This window comes from Littorina saxatilis, linkage group LG5 (genome assembly GCF_037325665.1).
Source record: "Littorina saxatilis isolate snail1 linkage group LG5, US_GU_Lsax_2.0, whole genome shotgun sequence".
NCBI lineage: Eukaryota > Metazoa > Mollusca > Gastropoda > Littorinimorpha > Littorinidae > Littorina > Littorina saxatilis.
Genome location: NC_090249.1, coordinates 41602736 through 41624845, shown reverse-complemented (window position 1 = coordinate 41624845; position 22110 = coordinate 41602736). Strand labels below are relative to the sequence as shown.

Here is a 22110-nt window from a genome sequence, read left to right as displayed (position 1 = left end):
AACATGGCGGAGAAAGCGATGAGAGTTTCAGTAGCTGGACAGATTGCATTACTCTGCTGCTGAATCTCTTGCTGCATCGACTATAACGGAGTCGTGCACATTGAATGTAGTTCCCAGAAACAATAATGGCACCTGCATTCGATGATGACAATGCTCCTTTGAAAAAACAGGTTCTTTTCCTTTTCTTTAAGGTTATTCGTCTGCTGAGGTATTACTATACAATTTACTATTACTGTACTACTAGTGCTTATACTATAGCGGGAATGGGTGTGTGGAAGATTAAGAGCTTTTTGAACAAAAATGGCATATTTATAAATGCACATGCACACACTTTGAGTTTATATTAATATTTAAACGTTAAAACATACCTGGTAAAACGGAAAGGTAGCCAACATTATGAGAACCATAAAGTATAATGAGAACCATGCCTTGCTATAAAGCAGGATACAAAATATATTGGTAGATCGTAAGCCTCACACATAAAGTGGTTGGAATGTTGGGGGATGGGGGGGTGAAAGATCTTCTTTCTTTCGGGCCACATGGTTTGATGTTTGATACATTTTTGCATAATTTCAACTTAATAGGCGGTTTTTGGTGATAATTAGCTCCATCGGGTTTGTATGGGTTGTGTAAGAATGTATGCCCTTGCCTTTTCTCAGACAAATAAATTCACACGGGCTGCATGCTGTCCAAGTGTTTTTGACAGTGACACACCCAACGCTAGTGATAGGCCCCTCCAATTATTGTCCGAGTTAAAGCAAGGATATATAATTCACTCTACTGTCGATCCAGGGCCGGACTAGGGAGGGGTTACAGGGGTTGCGCAACCCCCCCCCCTCCCGGCTTGAGCATGTAAGTCCCAAACGCTTTTTTTTTTTGGGGGGGGGGGGGGTTGCATCTGGATCAATTCTTCTTTATTGCCTATACAGCTAATTGCTGTCGAATTTACCTTTTTCGTTCAAGGAGAGGCTTCCTTTCCCTCCAGAAACATCAAAAAACGTTCAGCTCCTGGACCCCCATCTGTATAACCCCCCCTCTACTACTTACTTAGTCCGGCCCTGCGATCTCTTATGTCTGAATCACTGAGCCATATGTGACCCTCCACCACGAAATGAGTCGCATGTCACCTCGCGCGGTTCTGCGCTAGGCTTAATATAAGTCTGGGGAGTGTCTGGTAACAGTGTGAGGGTCACCTTATAGTCACAGGCTTATAACTCAAACAGTTTTCACTCTTTTATAAAACGGTTTTCACAACTGGATAGAGCATAAAAAGCTCTTGAGGAAAATGTAAAAATATGAAAATCATGCAAAGGGGACATGCGACTCATTCCGTGGTGGAGGGTCACATATGTGCTTTTGCCTGCCAGACACTAAACAATCACCACTTAAGTACACCAACGATAAAACTCAATATAGTTATACTATGCGCTTTTTAAGCTTGGTTGCTGAGATGAGATGGGGATTCTTGCTGAAGTTATTTTTGGTATCCCGAGGGGTTGCTTATGTTTCCTAATTAAGTCAAATGAATCAATACAAAGCAAAGTGTTGCACATATATATGTATTTACTTGGTGACGACTGATAATTTATGGATGTGAGGTACACGTGTGCATATATGTGAGCAGGATAATTACCTTGATTCAGTCTGTTAATTGTTGGCTTAAAGGTTTAGACAGAGTGGGTGTACAAATGTGTACAGTCAAATAGGTATCATGTGGTTGGCATTTAAGTTGGTCACAAATGTATGTACAGTCATGATGAACAGGACTGTGCTAATTTTTATGTGGTGCATTCAGTGAATGTTTGTATCTGTTGAGTTGTTGAATTGGTTTGTAGACCTGTGATCATGAGGAACTTTTCTAATGGCACAAACTTTGCAAAACATGATCACCCATTGAAGGTTTGAAAAATTTTCTGTTCATGTCATTTAATACATTTTAAGTTCATATCAGTATTCGTGAAATTCGCAGGTGAAGCATGAAAAAGTGCTTTATGAATATTAAAGTTAGTTGGTTGAAAATGATAGCATTAGATAACCCATTGTTTGCAGTCAGTACAGCTGTGTTTGATATTATCAGTTTTAATGAGCCAGGAAAAGTTAAAGTGGAATTTTTTCTATCCTTCCTATAGTGATATGCATTAGATATTCATAAAAGGAAAAACCCAACAACATTTTTTTTCTTTTTACAACTTTATTCCAGGATCTTTTCCTTGGAAGTGGGCTGGCAATATGTGGGAACCTCCTGATTAGTGTCTCTCTGAATATTCAGGTTTGTATGATACATGTACCTTTTAACCATATTGTCAATTATTTGTTTTTCTTTCTTGTGGATATTCTGTAATTGGTGGTGATCCAAAGGCCTGAAAGTAGAAAGAATCATGTTTTCAAGACAACCCACCATGTTACATTTGTCATTGATCATCTTAGATGTCAAAGACATAGGAGGAATGATGCAGATTTGTTTCCGTCTGAAAGTATTTCATTTGAAAATTGTTAGCAGACTTAGCTTCTAATGCTGGATGCAGCTCTGTAGAAGACGTATTCAACTGAAATAAGACAACAAAACATAAATTGTCAAGATGGACATATAGGCATGTCCTGCTATAGGTACGTGTTTGTTTTGGACCTGACGTTTGAGCTTATTAATGCATGCTTTGTCAGGTGTTTATTTTATTTAGATTATACTATAGTAATGGTAAAGTTTCTCGATTTTTTTCTTCTGATTATTGATATGAGTTTGGCTCATTTTGTTTTAAAATGTAATTGTATTCCAATACCTCTGCTACAATAAAGTTGCATACAATGACAGGGAGTGTTACTGTACGCATGATCGAGGCAGCTGTGTAAGAGAAAACAGGGGGCTTTTTAGTGTTGACAGTAAGGAGACTGCTTTCATATTTAACTTTCCACTTACAGAAATACACCCATGTAAAGAACAGCCAGCGCGAGGTGGAGCGTCATTACACAAAGGATCCGCTATGGTGGTTGGGCTTGGTCCTGATGGGTTTGGGAGAAGTGGGCAACTTCACAGCCTACGGTTTTGCCCCTGCATCCTTGGTTGCTCCTCTTGGCACCACGACTGTGATAGGTCTGGAATATATGTGTGTATGTGTGTGTGTATGTGCATGTGTGTTTTTGGGAAGGGTGTGGGGTAATTGGTGCGAAGTGGTGGTTTATGATTGTGGTGGGGCGGGGATGTAGCTCAGTCGGTAGCGCGCTGGATTTGTATCCAGTTGGCCGCTGTCAGCGTGAGTTCGTCCCCACGTTCGGCGAGAGATTTATTTCTCAGAGTCAACTTTGTGTGCAGACTCTCCTCGACGTCTGTACACGTAAGCACAAGACCAAGTGCGCACAAAAAAGATCCTGTAATCCATGTCAGAGTTCGGTGGGTTATAGAAACACGAAAATACCCAGCATGCTTCCTCCGAAAGCGGCGTAAAAACGGCCATACACGTAAAAGCCCATGAACGAACAAACAAACAAACAAACAAACAATGATTGTGGTGCATGTTTATTTTGTGTGAAAAATGTATTCTCTTCTTCTTCTTCTTTGTTCATGGGCTGAAACTCACACGTTCACTCATGTTTTTGAATGAGTGGGTTTTTACGTGTATGAACGTTTTTACCGTGCCATTCAGGCAGCCATGCAACGCCGAATTCAGGGGAAGCATGCTGGGTATTTTCGTGTTTTTATAACCCACCAAACTCTGACATGGATTACAGGATCTTTTCCGTGCGCACTTGGTCTTGTGCTTGCGTGTACACCAAAGTTGACCTGGGAGATTGGATACATGTCTGCCCTTAACCCACCAGGCGACCGCGGCCGGGATTCAAACTCACGACCTTCCGATTAAGAGGCAGACGTCATACCACCACGCCACTGCGCCTGTCAGAAAAATGTATTCATTAAGATTTCTCACTGAATGTCTATGGCCCTTTGCAGAGAAAGAGTAGGTGGGGGGAGGGGGGTGTAAGGGTTAAATGTTGTCTCTGGTTTGAGCGTAGTGTGTGAGGTGGATGTGTGAGTGCTTCTGTTTCGTAGCCTATATTGTTTTCAACTTTAAATATGCTGACATTTTTTATCTTCCATTTAGCAAATCTTTTCTTGGCTGCCATCTTTCTGAAAGAAAAGGTTCGACCAGAAAATCTGTTTGGTGAGTACAGGTCCACAGTCAGTTTGATAAAGTGAAAGCTAAACTTAAAGGTTATTTTTGCGTATAAATTGATTTATGTCATGAAGAATCTGTCTGTCCATACATATTTAGTTACAGATTTTCTTTCTTCTTTTCACTGTGAATTTGTGATTATATTGTAACTACATGTACTTAAATGAAAATTGCTCATGATGGTGTGTGTTCTGCTTTGAAAATGATTGAAAACAGAAATAAACATATTGCCAGTAATAAAATGACTTGATGTTGTAAATGTTCAGGATGTGCTGTGGCAATCATTGGCGCCTTTCTCATCGTTACATTCTCCTCTCAGGTAAGCTGAAGTTTGTCTGTATCCCAGGATGCTAAGTTGAAGCAGGTGGGGGGTAAAATAAAGGGAGACAACAGACCTGTCAACCCCTTCCAAGGCCAACCTGTACTAATATGATTAGAAACTGTAATCAGGGCAACAATCCCTTACACACTCCCAAAAAATGAACACACGCAAACCTGAGTTCACACGCAAGACTCGCAATTCCCTCGCACGACATAAAAAAGAAGAAAGACCAGCTGGTAAATACTCAACATTTATTTTGTATTCATAAAACACATCTGATTTAGCATTAATGAATACATACAACTACTGTAAAACGCACCCAAACAACTACCACTGTCCACTGACCAGGAAAAATCACAGTCCAGTCTCACCTGATCACTTTAAGCTTAAATTTATAACACAGTCACACCCACATAACTACTACTGTCCACCAGGAAAAATCACAGTCCAGTCTCACCAGATCACTTTAAGCTTAAATGTATAACACAGTCACACCCACACAACTACTTTGTACTACTGTTCACCAGGAAAAATCACAGTCCAGTCTCTCCAGATCACTTTTGTAGTGTCCTAGGCTTTTGCGCATCTTTGCGCAGGATCTAGATGTACATCCGGGAACTTTACATGCGATGTCTGCACGAGGTCCAACGACTTCACACTACAACTCTGTGCCTTTCTATTTTGATATTACACTGTTGAACTGGATCAGCCTCATGTTCACGTGTGTTTGTGCTGCTGTATGAACTCTCTCGCACTCAACACCAACAACATTACACTGGCGACGAGTCATTCCGGCGAGAAAAACAGTGAAAATAGATCGACACACAGGTAAGTGACGTCACGCTGTCATTGTGGTACGCCGAACATTCAGTTACAACGACGAAGCGGCAGTAAATCTAGACTTAAATATTGCTGCACCTGTCGACATGGCTACTGCTCTTCCAACTTTCGACAAGTTTGTTGTCTTTTCTTCCTCCACTGAACACACAGTAGGCCAAAGATGGAAGAAATGGCTGAAACGATTCGAAGTGTTGCTCACAGCAATGAACATTACTGATGGTGCCAGAAAGCGAGCTCTACTGCTCCACTATGCTGGGGAGGAAGTCTTTGACATTTTTGAATCATTTTCGGCTGCACAGAAGGGAGAAGATGAGGGCAATGCTGATGATTCATACGCCAAAGTCAAGACATCTCTATCAACCTACTTTGAACCAAAGAAGAATGTTGAGTTTGAGGTTTTCAAATTTCGTCAGATGAAACAAGAACCTGGTGAAACTGTCGACAACTTTTGCACAAGACTCAGACTTCTTGCTGCAACTTGTGACTTCACCAACACAGATCGTGAACTCAAGAGTCAAATCTTGCAAGGCTGCACCTCAACACGCCTGCGCCGCCGAGGTCTGCGAGATGAAATGGAGTTAGAGAATCTTCTCAAGACAGCAAGATCACTTGAAATTTCTGACGTACAAGCAACAGAAATGGAAGCTGACGAGGCTGTGAATGCAGTCTACAGAAACAAGCACCCCCAGCAAGGCGGACGAAGAAGCAACACTCAGAGTCAGCAGCAGCCTCTTCAAGAAAACCGTGGTCAGACATCATGGTCACACCAACACGGAGGCACAACCAGTTCTCGTCCTTGCGCTTGGTGTGGAGGTCATTGTCGCTCAAGAACGAGCTGCCCCGCTCGCGACAAACAATGCAGATCTTGTTCGAAGATGGGACATTTTGCCAAGGTCTGTCGCTCGAAACCTCAAGGTCGTTCCAACGCATCGCACGACGCTCGCATGATCAACACACGGGCAGATTCACCCAGTCAACATTCGTCAGACTCAGAACGCTCAGAGTCAGAGTATGCCTATGGGGTCTCATCTGTCACTAGCAAGACGCCCAAAGTCAACCTTCAAATGTACGGGGAATCCGTTCCCTTCTTCATCGACACGGGGGCATCAGTGAACATCCTCGATGACGACGTGTTCCGGAAAATCAATGCCCCAGCGCTGAAAATAAAGCCAACCTCCACCAACATCTTTGCCTACGGCTCCAGCCAGCCGCTCAAGGTCAGAGGAACCTTCGAGACGACAGTGTCGTACAAGAAGACCAGGGTCACCACGACCTTCTTTGTTGTTCAGTCAACACCACACGCCAGATGTGGAAATCTTCTCAGCGCAAAGACAGCACAAGAACTTGAACTCCTACACTACACGTTTGCCACATCAACATCAGCACCACCCCAAACGGTCGCTGATCATCTTGTCGAAAAAACTCCTCAACTCTTTGAAGGGATGGGGAAGCTGAAAGATGTCAAGGTCAAATTCTACGTAGATGAGTCAGTTCAGCCCACAGCGCAACCTCATCGTCGAATCCCTTTTCACCTGAGGAAGAAAGTTGAAGCTGAACTCAAACGACTCGAGCAGCTTGATGTCATTGAAAAGGTAGACGGCCCAACGCCCTGGGTGTCTCCGATCGTCGTCGCACCGAAGCCGAAGAAGCCAGAAGAGATTCGCATCTGCGTCGACATGCGCCTTCCGAATCAAGCCATCAAGAGAACACGTCACATCATGCCTACGATTGACGACATCTTGTCAAAGCTCAACCAAGCCACTGTCTTCTCCAAGCTTGACCTTAACTCTGGTTATCATCAGTTGGAGTTGGATGAAGAATCGCGCAACATAACAACGTTCTCAACACAATCATGTAGGGCTTCGCCGCTACAAACGCCTGAACTTTGGTGTCACGTCTGCAGCTGAGATTTTCCAAAATCACATCGCTGAACTGCTGACAGACATTTCTGGCTCTCTCAACACATCAGATGACATCCTCATCTACGGCAAGAGCCAAGAAGAACATGATCAAGCGCTGAAACGGGTGTTCGACAGGCTCTTGGAGAAGAATCTCACTTTGAACAAAGGCAAGTGTGAATTCAACAAGGATCAGATTGAGTTCTACGGCTTCATGTTCGGCAAGACGGGCGTCTCCCCAGACCCCAAGAAGGTGACAGCGATTCAAAACATGAAGACTCCAACCAACGTCAAAGAAGTCCGGAGCTTCCTCGGTCTCACCAACTACGTCTCACGTTTCATCGCTGACTACGCCAACATCACAAAACCTTTGAGAGATCTGACCAAGAGCAACGTGGAATGGACATGGGGTCCAGACCAAGAAGCCGCCTTCAACCGCCTTAAGACTGAACTAACAGGAGTGAAAACGATGTCCTACTTCAACCCCAACCTTGAAACAGAGGTCCTGGTGGATGCCAGTCCTTTCGGCATCGGAGCTGTTCTTACACAACGCGACAAGCATATGTCACACATCATCTCTTACGCCAGCCGTGCGCTGACAGACGTGGAGTCCAGATATTCTCAAACGGAGCGAGAGGCCCTTGCAGTCGTCTGGGCGTGCGAACACTATCATCTCTACCTCTTCGGTCATCACTTCACAGTGTTGTCAGATCACAAGCCACTAGAGGGAATCTACAACAAGCCCACATCAAGAACCTCGAGTCGCATCGAACGATGGAATCTTCGACTGCAAGCGTACGACTTCACTCTCAAGTATCGACCTGGGAGTGACAACCCAGCTGACTATCTCAGTCGTCATCCCACTGAAAACGCCAACGCTACTACACGTCATGAGTCTAAAGTAGCAGACGAATATATCAGCTTCCTGTTGAGTCACACTGTCCCCAAGGCCATGACTCTGCAAGAAATCACTGAAGCAACGAAAACTGACCCAACGCTCAAAGCAGTAACTAGAGCTCTCAAGTCCGGACAGTGGTGCACACCGCATGACTTTGACATTGACATCACTTCGTTCAACATCTTCAAGACTGTCCGAGATGAACTTTCCTTCAGTGACGAACACAACGTCCTCCTGCGTTCGAGTAGAATTGTGATCCCTAGAAGCCTACAGTCACGAGCAATCGATATTGCCCACGAAGGCCATCAGGGTATGGTCAAAACGAAGCAGCTCGTACGAGAAAAGGTGTGGTTTCCTCACATCGATCGTCTTGTCGAGACGAAAGTCCAGTCCTGCCTTGCTTGTCTCTCGACAACCCCAGATCACCCCGCAGAACCCCTCAAGATGACCACCCTTCCAGATCGTCCCTGGTCCGAAGTCAGCATTGACTTTTGTGGACCTTTCCCCTCTGGAGAATACCTCCTTGTTGCTATTGACGCTTATTCCAGGTTTCCAGAGGTTGAAATCCTCACTTCGACCAGCGCCAAGGCTACAGTCCCAAAACTTGATGCAATATTTGCTCGCCACGGCGTCCCAGACATTGTCAAGTCCGACAATGGTCCGCCTTTCAACAGCCATGACTTTGCACAGTTTGCAGACTACTTGGGATTTCAGCATCGCAAAGTTACACCTCTGTGGCCTCAAGCAAACGGAGGTGTTGAACGCTTCATGTCCACCATCAAGAAGACCGTCCAGGCAGCACAAGTGGAGAAGAAAGCCTGGAAGCAGGAACTGTATCGGTTTCTGCGTAACTATCGTGCAACTCCCCACAGCACGACTGGGGTGAGCCCCGCTGAAGCGCTCTTCAACAGGAAGATGAAAATCAAGCTGCCTGAAATCAGCAAGAAGACGTCCCCTACAAAGCTTGACAAGAAGATCCGACTTCAGGATGAAGTCAACAAAAAGAAGATGAAGGAATATGCTGATGTGAAGCGCAGAGCTACAGAACCTGACATTCAAGTCGGTGACCCAGTTCTCGTCCGACAGCGCCCAGAAAACAAACTCTGCCCTCACTACTCTCCAACCCCCATGAAAGTGACCTCACGCAAAGGGTCCATGGTCACTGCTGATGGAGGGGGTCGCAAGGTCACACGCAACTCCTCGTTCTTCAAGAAGGTCCCGTTGCAAATGCCTCCTCATGCAGAGCCGCCCGAAGTCAGTCCTGATGCAGAGCCGGAAGATGTAGAACTCACTGTGCCACAGTTTGATACCTGCCCACCTGAGTCACCTGAGCCACCGCCTGACTTACCCAGAAGGTCGTCCAGGGTGCGGCGTCTGCCACAGTACTTGCAAGACTATGAATGACCTTTGCGGATTCAATTTTGCGAAATGACTTTTGCTTCATTTGTTAGTTTTAAAATTTAAAGTTTGCATGCGTTTCTTTTACTTTAATTTCACTTCATCCTATCTCACCTAAGTGTCGGTCAGAGATGTATTGTTTTATTTTTCAGCTTTGCTTTCAACGGAGTTTTACAAATGTGTTTTTATTCAGAGGTGAGGAGGGATGTAGTGTCCTAGGCTTTTGCGCATCTTTGCGCAGGATCTAGATGTACATCCGGGAACTTTACATGCGATGTCTGCACGAGGTCCAACGACTTCACACTACAACTCTGTGCCTTTCTATTTTGATATTACACTGTTGAACTGGATCAGCCTCATGTTCACGTGTGTTTGTGCTGCTGTATGAACTCTCTCGCACTCAACACCAACAACATTACAACTTTAAGCTTAAATGTATAACACAGTCACACCCACACAACTACTTTGTACTACAGTTCACCAGGAAAAATCACAGTCCAGTCTCACTAGATCACTTCAAGCATGACACTCGTTGTAGGTAGCAGTAGCTGACTTTGCCGTGGCAAGCAGATTGACTGTGGTAATGGTTTCATGGCAATGGCTTGTGTCACATCTTCTTCCGTTGGAAGGCGGCTGTCTCGTTTCTGGAAATGTTGGTTCACAGGTTTCGAACGAATCAATGATTGTTTGTGTACCGCCATTTCAAAATGCTGCTTCAAGTCGTAGTGACCAGAAGCAGCAACTTTCACTTTGATGAGCGAGCCACATGGCACGCACAAACTGTACTCCTTTCCCTTGTCCGATGATCGCACGACACCAAAGTACGTTTTCTCCCACTCCGACATGTGCTGACCATGTCCGGCTTTCTTTCTTTTCTTCGCTGGCCTCTCCATCTTCAGTTGTAGCACGAAAAGTGACGCGAATCGTTGTCTGTTGCTGAAGTAAGTTGTGAAAACAAAGACCAAATCTCGCGACACGGAAGTAGCGGATTGGGACACAGCGCCCTCTATGATACCTTCTGCGCATGCGCACAAGCTCAGTTACACTGAGTCTTTTTCTGTTAGTTGTTGTCGTCTGCTAAACAGAAACGAATCTGATGATCGGTTTCGAATCTTTGTTCGGGTTTTGAATTTTCCCGTACCATTCCCGTACAATTTGGTTTACCCGTACAGCTAGGCGTTGTACGCCGTACACACCAAAATTTGAGTAAATCCCATACAAAATACGGGAAAACCGTACAGGTTGACAGGTCTGAGACAAAGGCAAGCAAGCAGGATCAGTAAAATTTCTGGTGTATTTTTAGAAGGCTTGAAGGATGTATGATGAAAAACGACATGATACAATTTTTATATAGTATGGACTCTTTTTGGGTTGTTAATTCAGAAGTAAAAAAATCAAACCAGAAGTTACAGAAATTACTCTATTGAATTTGATGCGGGAGTCACACATACACGGCGCATGGCCAGCGCACTGAAAAAAATCGCAATTTTGGCCAGTGCGTTGTTGTTCGCTGGGTGTGCGTCATTATTCGTTACTCGTTCGTCAAGCGCGCTGGACCAACGCTATGCATTCGTTGTCATTCGCTGTGTGCGTCGGGATTTTTGAGCATGCACAAAAATGTGCGCGGAGCTCGGCGCATGAATGTACACGCCAGAAGGATGCCAGACACGCGCAGAGCGCGTTAGACCAACGCCGGACACACGCGGAGCACACGCTGTGTATTCGTTGTCAACTCGCTAGCTTCTACAGTGGAACCCCCCTTTACGATCTAAAAACATCTGAAAAAAATCGGGTCTTAAAAAGGAGGGTGTCTTAAAATGGGAGTAAATCTACAGAGGATTTTAACAGAAAATCTTAAAAACAAAGGTCTTAAAAGGGACGAAGTCTTCAATTGAGGGGTCTTTACACGGGGGTCGCACTGTACCAAACAGCGACAAAAGTTGGTCGCACAACAATGCGCTGATCTTATTTTCCATTTCTAATTAATGTTCAATGCGCGGGCTGTGCGTTGCGTATGTGTGACCAAACAGCGACAAAAGTTGGGCGCACAACGACGCACTGACCTTATTTTCCATTTTTTATTCATTTTCAATGCGCGGGCCTTGTGTCGTGTATGTGTGACTCCCCCCCTGATGACTGGTTTGCCTTCATGCATTGATGTGCAGATATTTGTGTTACGTATTCAGTTCGATTTTGCTGCTTTCTGTTTCATGGCCAAGTTTTAGGCAGGCAACCCAACAGAAGAAGCAGGGCAAGAAATCATGATATCTTTTATCATTTTAAGTGTGTGACTAAGTGTATTATTTTACCAAAAGATGAACATGTTCCTTATATTGTGATGATTTTTTTCAGCGTGAGGTTGTTATGAACGCCAAAGAAGTTGTTTCTGCACTGGAGCAAGTCTCTTTCATTATATATGTGGTGAGTTTGACTCTCAAGCAATTGGTTTCTTTGCTTCTTTATTCATTAGCCATTGTAGACTAGTCCCTCTTAGGGTGATCGAGGGCCAGATGTAAAATAGGAGATCACTGCTTAATTTATTATCCTTGATGAATAAAGAATTGTCACTGACTGGCTAGCTGGCTGGCTGGCTGGATGACTGGTAGTCTGAAAGCTATGATGGCTTCATGGCTTGCTAACTTACTGGCTGACTGACTGACTGGCTAGTTGACTGACTGGCTAGCTGACTGACTAGCTAGCTGACTGTCTGCTGGCTGGCTGATTGGCTAGCTGTCGACTGACTGATTGGCTAGCTAGCTGACTGGCTTGCTGATTGACTGACTGGCTGGCAGTGTGAGTACAGGCTTTTACATGACTGGCTTGCTGGCTGGCTGACTGGTTGGCTAACTGACCGACTGACTGGTTAGCTGACTAGCTGGCTGACTGACTGACTGGCTAGATGACTGACTAACTGGCTGACTGACTGACTAGCTGGCTGACGGATTGACTGGTTGACTGACTGACTGAATGGCTGACTGGTTGGCTTCATGGCTAGCTAACTGACTGGCTGACTGACTTGCTAGCTGACTGACTGACTGGCTGGCTGACTGACTGACTAGCTGACTGACTGGCTGGCTGGCTGGCTGACTGACAGACTGACTGGCTGGCAGTGTGAGTCCAGGCTTTTACATGGAAGAAGAGCATCCTTTTACTCGGACACATACAAACAAAAACACAACAACAAAATGTTGTGGTGAATATCATAGCTTACATGAAAATTGATGTACCTAATCATAGGATGAGTTGAAAATATTGTTATAATCTGTAATTTGTGTGATTCATCTGTTACCAGTGCTTGGAGTTAGGAGCTTTGGGTGTGTTGCTCTTTCTTCTCTACGGACTGAAGATGAAACATGTTGTCATCTTTCTGCTCATCTCATCCGTTACTGGTAAAGAATTAGTACAGGGAAACTTCTTTTTAAGACGCTCCGTTTAAAGACTCCCTGTGTTTTAAAGACCTTGTTTCCCAAGCATTTTTCTTCATAATGTCTCTATTTAATTAATCTCCGTTATAATTTTGCATGACCTATAATTTCTCCGTTATAAGACTTAATTTTCTCAAAGTTTTTATGAGGTTTTAAAACTATAAGTTTTACTGCATTAGTATGTTATATATATCTTTACCATTTCCCTTCAGCAATGTGAGGACATAACTGCAGTGTTTTCTCTCTCTTTAGTACTGTGCTAAATGTTAGTGACTTTTTAAAGGTATTTGTTTTGTTTTTGCTATTTTTCTACCCAATGCCACTTTTGGAGTGTGATTTTATATATTTGAAAAACTTTTGGAGTGCACTTTGATGTGTCTTTTTTTAATGTAAGGTTATTTTATAGTTTGTGTGTACATGTGTGTAGGTGTGTGTGCATGCATGTGTGCCTGTCTAGGCACGTTTGCACACATGTGCATCTGCTAGTGTCTGTCCTGTGTGCCTGTCTCTTTGCCTCCTAAATGTACACTTTTTTACAAAATGTCATTATCCTTTTTGCTACCAGCTTCATTCACAGTGCTATCGGCCAAGGCGGTGTCGGGCATGATCCAGATCTCAGTCAGCGGCTACCCGCAGTTCAACCACCCGGTGCTGTACGTAATGCTGGTGGTGATGGTAGCCACAGCGGTCATCCAGGTCAAGTATCTCAACCAGGCCATGAAGAACTTCAACTCCAGCATTGTCGTGCCAACCAACTTTGTCTTCTTCACCATGAGTGCAATTTTGGCAGGTGGGTTGGACGTCATGGAAGGCTTTGTTTAGTGTTTTTGTCGGTATTTTTTCTGGAAGGTATTGTTTTTTTGTCTGTCGAAAACTATTTGTTCGACGGGCGAAGTGGCGCAGTGGTAAGACGTCGGCCTCCTAATCGGAAGGTCGTGAGTTCGAATCCCGGCCGCGGCTGCCTGGTGGGTTAAGGGTGGAGATTTTTCCGATCTCCCAGGTCAACTTATGTGCAGACCTGCTAGTGCCTTATCCCCCTTCGTGACAGAATGTTTCGCCCTGCAGTCCGGACTGACGATCTAACAGCGAACGACAAGAAGAAGATCCCCCTTCGTGTGTACACGCAAGCACAAGACCAAGTGCGCACGGAAAAGATCATGTAACCCATGTCAGAGTTCGGTGGGTTATAGAAACACGAAAATACCAAGCATGCATCCTCCGAAAGCAGCGTATGGCTGCCTGAATGGCGGGGTAAAAACGGTCAAACACGTAAACCCCCACTTGTGCAAAAAACACGAGTATACGTGGGAGTTTTTGCCCATGAACGCAGAAGAAGAAGGCTATTTGTTCAGTGTTTTTGTAGGTTTTTTCTGGAAGGTTTTGTTCCGTGGTACCTGTGATGAAAGGACACCCTTGAGACCAGCCAAAAAGGTCCCTACACTGCGGGTGGCCTGTCATGACAGGTATATTGTGGTCAGGATTATAGACAAAGGGATGACAAATGTCCTGTATTGGGAGATAAAACTCCTCTCATCCCCCCGCGGGTTAGGGGGAAGAATTTACCTGATGCTCCCCAGCATGTCGTAAGAGGCGACCAACGGATTCTGTTTCTCCTTTTACCCTTGTTAAGTGTTTCTTGTATAGAATAGTAAATTTCTGTACAGATTTTAGTCAAGCAGTATGTAAGAAATGTTAAGTCCTTTGTACTGGAAACTTGCATTCTCCCAGTAAGGTAATATATTGTACTACGTTGCAAGCCCCTGGAGCAAATTTTTGATTAGTGCTTTTGTGAACAAGAAACAATTGACAAGTGGCTCTATCCCCTCTCCCCCCTTTCCCCGTCGCGATATAACCTTCGTGGTTGAAAACGACGTTAAACACCAAATAAAGAAAGAAAGAAAGACTCCTCTCATCAGAGGGGAATCACATGGCAGGTATACCTCTGTTTTTGTAGATGTATACTGGGGAAATTCAGTCAGTGTGTGTGTGTGTGTGTGTGTGTGTGTGTGTGTGTGTGTGTGTGTGGTGTGTGTGTGTGTGTGTGTGGTTGTGGTTGTGCGTGTGTGTGTGTGTGTGTGTGTGAGTTTGTCTGTGTGTGTGTGTGTGTGTGTGTGTGTGTGTGTGTGTGTTTGTATGTGAGTGTGTGTGAGAACGTGTTTGAACAGGGCTCCCCAAACTATGCACTACATATCTAATATCATCAGGCATGGGAATTGTCTGCCGAAAGGCTAATTTCCGCCGAAATTGTTTTTTGTTCCGCACAAAAAGCATAAGTGTCCGCCGAAAAAATAAATGGGAAAAGCAAAACTGGTTCTAAAAAATGAATTTAATGGCACACTTGGAGCTCAGATAACACCAAATTGCACCATTTGGGTTCTTTGGAGACAAACATTCCGGGCGGGGGGGGAGCAGAGCTAGGCGCTTCTCATCGTCGACTTTGCTATAACTTTCAAAATGTCAGCCTTTTTTTACTGTTTTCAATTCCCATGCCTGTATCATGTGTACCATTGGTACTGTTGTCAAAAAATGTGCTGCCATAAAGTTTGGGGTCCTGGGACCCTGTAGGTGGAGCGTCTATGGGGAGCCCTGTTAAACCAATTTAGATAGAATGCTCAGTGTTGTCAGTTTCTTTTTTGAGAGCACCTGAAATTATCTGATGTCAGCCTTGTCAAACCATGTGAACTGATTCTCTGTCATGCTTTGATGAAATGTTCAAACAGGTGTTCATTTGTTGTTGCTGTGATGTTTCAGGCATTGTGTTCTACAAGGAGTTTAATGGGATGACAAGCATGGACATCGGGATGTTTATATTGGGGTAAACCAACACCTTTTTCCTTTGTTTTGCGATCATTATTGGTTGTTACTCAGAAAGTTTTAAGAACCAAATGAACAATTTTAAAGTAATTTTTGTTTTATTAGTGGTCCAGATTGCTTGAGTATGACTGCCTTTCGCTATTTTATCTCTGTTATTGCAAAGCAATCTTTGAGATTTTCTTTGACATACGTTGGGCCTTCGGATGTGCTAAATCAAGCACTTAGATATGTAAGGAGCCTTAAGTCAGACCACGTACTGTCTCAGTTCAGCCAAGTAGTGTGTCTAAAGAAAAAGAAAAAAGAAATTCAAAGCAGGAGTTGTTTATTCATATTTTAAAGTTTGCCTTCATATGGTTACTCCAAATACTTTTTGTCCAGAGTTTTCAGATGCCACACGCATCCATGTCAGTGGTGCGCTACTCCATTACAGTGTTCTTTTGCTTGTTTTTACATTTAGTCAAGTTTTGAAAATTAAAAATATAAAAATTATGATTAAAATTAAATGTCCGAAATCGATTTAAAAACAATTTCATCTTATTCCTTGTCCGTTCCTGATTCCAAAAACATATAGATATGATATGTTTGGATTAAAAACACGTTCAGAGAAAAGCGGGCTATCCTCCTCAGCGCAACCGCTACCGCGCTTTTCTGTATTGTTAATTTCACTGCCTTTGCCACGAGCGGTGGACAGACGATGCTACGAGTGTACGGTCTTGCGGAAAAAATGCTTTGCGTTCAGTTTCATTCTGTGAGTTTGACTGAGCTTGACTAAATGTTGTATTTTCGCCTTACGCGACTTGTTCTTCTTCTTCTCAGATGTTTGCTGTCATTTGTAGCAGTGTACTTCATCACAGTGGACAATCTATTTGATGTGGTCAAACAGGGTGCAGCTCCGCAGAGAGTGTCTGCTGAACTGGTGCCAGGTGAGCCTTGCGTAGAGTACAAATGGTGCATATTTTCAAGTAAATTCTCCATGAAGAGCTGAGATTATGCATATTGAAAATCTTTTGCTTGTTTTATTCAGTTAGTCATCTACTTGCTGTAAAGGCCGTCCTTAATTATAAGCCCGAAGTCAACTTCCTGAAGACCTTTACTCCAATTTAACCTCCTCAGGTGTACGGTAATAATTTTTTTGATCTGACACGTCCATTGTTCCGACCACTGGCTGGGCGACCATCGCAAAGTTTTGACATGAAGGAGGTCTTCTGATAGAGTATGTTTTGATAGCCAGGACATTTGGACATTTTTCCGATATTTCCAATCCACGTCCAACTAACCTATTGTCCTTTGAGTCTGGGAACAACACTGTGAATGAATTGTATTGTACTGTATTGTATTAGTATTGTATTGTATTATGGTGTATTGTATAGTACCTGCTATTCCGACTTGGTCGTGTGACAGACGTTTTCTTCCACACGAGATTACATTGATTGTCTAACGAAGCCGTCAGGCTGAGTTGGACATCAGCTAATCGAGTGTGGAAGAAAACTCTGTCACACGACCAAGTCGGAATAGGATTTATGTCTCACAGCTTCAACAGAGGAGAGAACAAACACGTTTTGTGTACTCAAGCTTGACAAACCTAAACACAGGAGCAGCCATTGTGGAGAGATCTACTTTTTCACGGAAGTGACCGAACAACTGTGAATGACGTCTCGGTATAAGTGAATGACGTCACAGTCATCGTCACAGTCTGTATCTTTTGAAGCATCGCATTCTTCATGACGTCTTTCTGTGTCTGCATCCGCGAAATGTTTGTTCATTCCGGAATCTTTGTCATCTATGTTCAGAACTCTGTCCTTATAGTGTCAGACTAACAGGCCTCCTGAGCGAGCCACTTTCCAAGGGCAGCTATATTCGCGTATGGAAACAGTACTGTCGTCTGGGATGCCGTTTTCAGTATTTTGAGCGTTGAAGAATTTGTAAAGAGAAGAAACGATAACAGCAGGAGAAATAAAAGTCGTGTGTGCATTTTGGGGCTTTTGGAGGGATGAGTTCGAGTTTGAATCCGTTTTTGCACATGCTCCAAAGTGTGTAACATACAATCTTGCACACGTTTGCTTTAGTAGTGGCAAAGAAGGAAAGCGTGTGACATTATTGTATTGTATCGTATTGTATTGTATCATATCAGAATGTATTGTATTGTATCATAATGTAAAGTATTGTATTGTGTCATAATGTATTATATTGTATCATAATATATTGTATTGTATTTTAATGTATCTGAATGTGTTGTAATGTATTGTATTGTATCGCAGCATGGATGCTGGCCAACGTGAACGTGGGGCGAGTGCAGCCGCACGGTGATGTGGAACACCTGATCGACCCTCAGCAGGACACCAGCGACCGTACCCCCATCCTCTCCAGCCAGCACCCCCCTCCCATCACGCTCGCCGATGAGTTGGAGGATGCTGCGCAAGCTGGGGAGGAGGAGCGAGAGATGGCGGATCCCACTCCACCTGTTGGCATGGCTAGCCCTCTCAAAACTTACGGCTCCACACAGTAGAGGGTTGTGTACAAACTTTGAACACTATTTGCATGTTCAGTCCTCTATCTACGCATACAGCTTGACTCAGTATATAGGTGTGCGCAACTACTGAATTTGTGTGTAAATTAAGTCTTCTTAGAACCTACCGCTTGGCTCAGGAGAGCACTTTATGTGCAAATGTTGAACACTGTTTGCATATCCATTCCTCTCTGAATGTATGGATCTGTTCCGCAGAATGCTGTATGCAAACATTGTACACTTGTTTGCATGTCCAGTTAGCTCAAAACATACGGCTTGACTCAGTAGTTTTGTATGCAAACATTGTGCACGTGTTTGCATGTCCAGTCTGCTTAAAAGATACGGCTTGACTCAGTAGTTTTGTATGCAAACATTGTGCACGTGTTTGCATGTCCAGTCTGCTCAAAACATACGGCTTGACTCAGCAGAGTGCTGTATGCAAACATTGTGCACCTGTTTGCATGTCCAGTCTGCTCAAAATGTACGGCTTGATTAGGTTGAGTGCTGTAGGACAGTATGCAAACATTGAATAATTATTTGCAATGCGTTTATCATCTTTCTCTTCATTCGCAATGTGTTTGCATGTCCAGTCTTATAGCTTACAGCTTACGTCAGTAGAGTTCTGCATGTAAATGTTCAATATGTCGATGCAGGATAGTTTCCTACTGGACATTTCACTCATGGACAGAGAAGCAGACATATATATATAGAGTGATAGAGACAGACCAACACTAAGAAAGACACAGGCATGGAGACAGAGAAACAGACAAACGTGTGGACGCATACACATGCACATTACACCCACTCTTATACACACTGTGGTACCCCCTGAAGTACCGTAGGACATTTCTCTCTCCGCTAAATTGTACAATATAGGACATTCTGCTCACAGGATTGAAATGTCCTGTTTCCAAACAGGTGCATGCATTTACTCAATCGGCTAGCTGTGAGTGTTTCTGAAAATGCACACTGTACACAATGTGGGCTGCACTAGCTGGTATGTTGGGCCATCTCAAAATGTACAGGCACTCTTGGTAGACTGCTGTCTTTGAAAACAGCGTGTTTTCGATCACTCTCGATCTGTCTAATCAGCATTGAATGCATGGCTTTGAAGCTATATGGATGGACTAGTTTTGTAGACTGCAATGTTGTGTTGTCTTCAATAGGTGTGCAAATATATTCAGTGGTGTATTGATTGTATTAAAAAGTCAGATTTGATTTTTTTTTACTGCATAACCCATAAACAGTCTAATTTGTTGCAGCTTTACACTGTGATCTTGTGCCAGTGAAAGAGGTCTTTTAACAAATATGGTTTACTCATTTATTTACATGTACTGTCTTTTTGTGTTCTCAGAGTGCACGGTTAAAAAATTAACTTGGTATAATTTTTTGCTCTGTCCTTAGTTGATGTATTAATTAATGGCTATGTTAGTATGTACTGTACAGTTTTATGTTCTGACAGCTTGTCATGTCTTGTGCAGCTGTGACAGTTTGTAAATTTCAAAATAAAAAGGGTTTCAATGAAAAAATGTTAGAACTGTTGTTGACCTTTTGGGTTGTTAGACAGTCATTCCTGTCAAATACACGTGTATATGTTGATCACAGGATTTCTTTGGATTTAAACCAAACAATTTTATTTCTTATTGATTGATCTTTTTGAACGTTGCCAAATTTAATTTTGTTTTCAATCCCATGTTCTTCCAGCTGTATCAGAAATTGTATTTAATTGCTGAAACTTCTACGAGTTTTGTTGGTAATATGTTTAATCTGAAGAATTTTTGTTGTTGCAAATGCCTTTGGTGTACATGTACTAAAGGTATTAGACTAAATGTTTCAGGATATTATTTAACATCAGTTTTTATTTAAGTGTGATACTTCTGCTTTTTGTATTTTTAAAACATTTTAAATGAAAATTTACGTGGAATTTTTAACAGAATGTTGGTCATTAAGTAAACATTTTCCACAATCTATATAAATTCAAGATTTTTGGTTAATAAGATTTAACTGATTATTTACATACACGCTTGCTCATTATTATTTTTTAATTGTTTACAATGTATTTCTCAGAATCTTATTGTGTGTTTGTGTGTGTGTGTGTGTGTGTGTACAGTGCTTGCTTATTTTGTACATTTTATTGTTTACAATGTATTTCTCAGAATCATAATGTGTGTTTGTGTGTGTGTGCATGTGTTTTGTTGATCACATTCCAAGTGGACGGAGCAATTGATGTGGACAATGATTGTATTTGTTTGTTTTCTTCTTTTCCAGTTTTGATTTATTTTGCTTTTTGTTTACATTTTGAAGATCTGAAACGAATTGTGAACAAACCTGTTTTATGATGTATTCCGTGAGGAATGTATCCGTCAAGAAAATGACAACTTTTTGAGCACTTGCAATCATTTGTATTATTGCTGTTTATTTGTTTGTATTTACTGCACCCATAGGTGACTGATGATACTAAATTATAGGGCACTTTGTTAAATAAAGTGTGTATGTTTTACATTTTGCAAGTTCATTTTGATATGATTTTTTAAAGTATTATTTTTGCCTTCTATCTCTGCAACACATGCTAATATCTAGTCAGTTTTACACTACTGAAGTATTTGAATATTTAACAGTGTGTCTAGTTCGGTACATCTTAACAATTAGCATGTTTCCAATTGTGATATTCTTTGTTTTATTGGCATGTTTTCCACATGCTTTGTTTGTTTCACAGCAGCGAAAAGCAATATAAATGTAATCATGTTTTACATTATTACTGTGTTATAAAGGAAGATCAAGTTTTGTTCTTTATTACACCGAGCAGAAGTTCTGTTTGCTTCTCTGTGTTTATTAATTGGTTTTACACATCATATTTTTATTGAATATTAAGTGTGTGTCGGCGTGAAGATGGTGAGGCCAATATCAACATTCTTTGTTGAGCTTTTATTTGTCCATTGACTTGATAATTAAGATTTGATTATGGTTGTTACAGAATAGGCAGTATTTTGGATGAGGACTACAGAGAATGGCAGGATACTAGTACATACCAGAAATGTTATGTTTGATGTACAGTTTTTGATTGAGTACATGTTATAAATATATCTCTTCAAATTGGTGCCAACTTATTTTTGTTTTGAGGTGCTGTTCAAAATGCTTTAATGTTTACTTTGAATAATCTACCAAAGATATTTATGTAAAACAGTCTAGACTAAGCACTTCAAAATATGTTATCCGTTTCTTCAAAGAAATAGCAATAATTGACCTTGCCATATTTTCTATACAGACCGAGATGTGTCAAGAAGGTCTATGACAAATTTAACTCTATTACATCTTAGCCTCTCCATCAGTACATGATTCTGATAATTCTTGGAGATACACTAAAAATTCATGTTTGTAAAATCTGATTTAATTATGTCAGGTGTCAGTCAAATACATGATATACAAGCAAGCATGTTGGAGTAAAAATTATGGATTCAAATCTCAGATACGCTCAGGGGGATGCAAAATCTCTGAATTTAGCAGCTTTCTTTTCTTTTTTCACCCAGTGTTGTTTAGCTTTGTCTTTTCCTTTATCGTATGTGCTTCTTGACTGCATATAGTTACCAGTTCCTTCCTACGTGATTCAGACTACTGTATGTTATTAACAGAATCTTGCAATTCCAAAAAGTTGTTGTGAAATGTCTGGTGATTCTTGCATTTTATTTTGTGATTTCTGTGACTGGTTTATACTGTCGTACTGAAGATGTATTGTTCTTCTGAGGCATTGTTTTTATTTCCCCCATGTTTTCCTGGTTCTATTATATGTCATTAAAAGGAGAGAAAAAAACATTCATCGGCTCTTCATGTGATGTTAAATATTAA

General features: G+C 42.3%; 1 protein-coding gene across 1 annotated transcript; it reads left to right on the top strand.

Moving 5' to 3' along the window:
- The first annotated feature begins 1 nt into the window (after window position 1).
- On the top strand, window positions 2-22077 carry LOC138967153 (NIPA-like protein 2). Its single transcript, XM_070339656.1, has 11 exons — window positions 2-170; window positions 2201-2269; window positions 2917-3088; window positions 4095-4154; window positions 4433-4485; window positions 11875-11943; window positions 12815-12911; window positions 13513-13737; window positions 15699-15762; window positions 16578-16684; window positions 18020-22077. Exons 1-11 carry the CDS (start codon window positions 126-128, stop codon window positions 18265-18267), a joined length of 1209 nt encoding a protein of 402 aa, XP_070195757.1. The 5' UTR covers window positions 2-125; the 3' UTR covers window positions 18268-22077.
- Window positions 22078-22110: the final 33 nt, after the last annotated feature.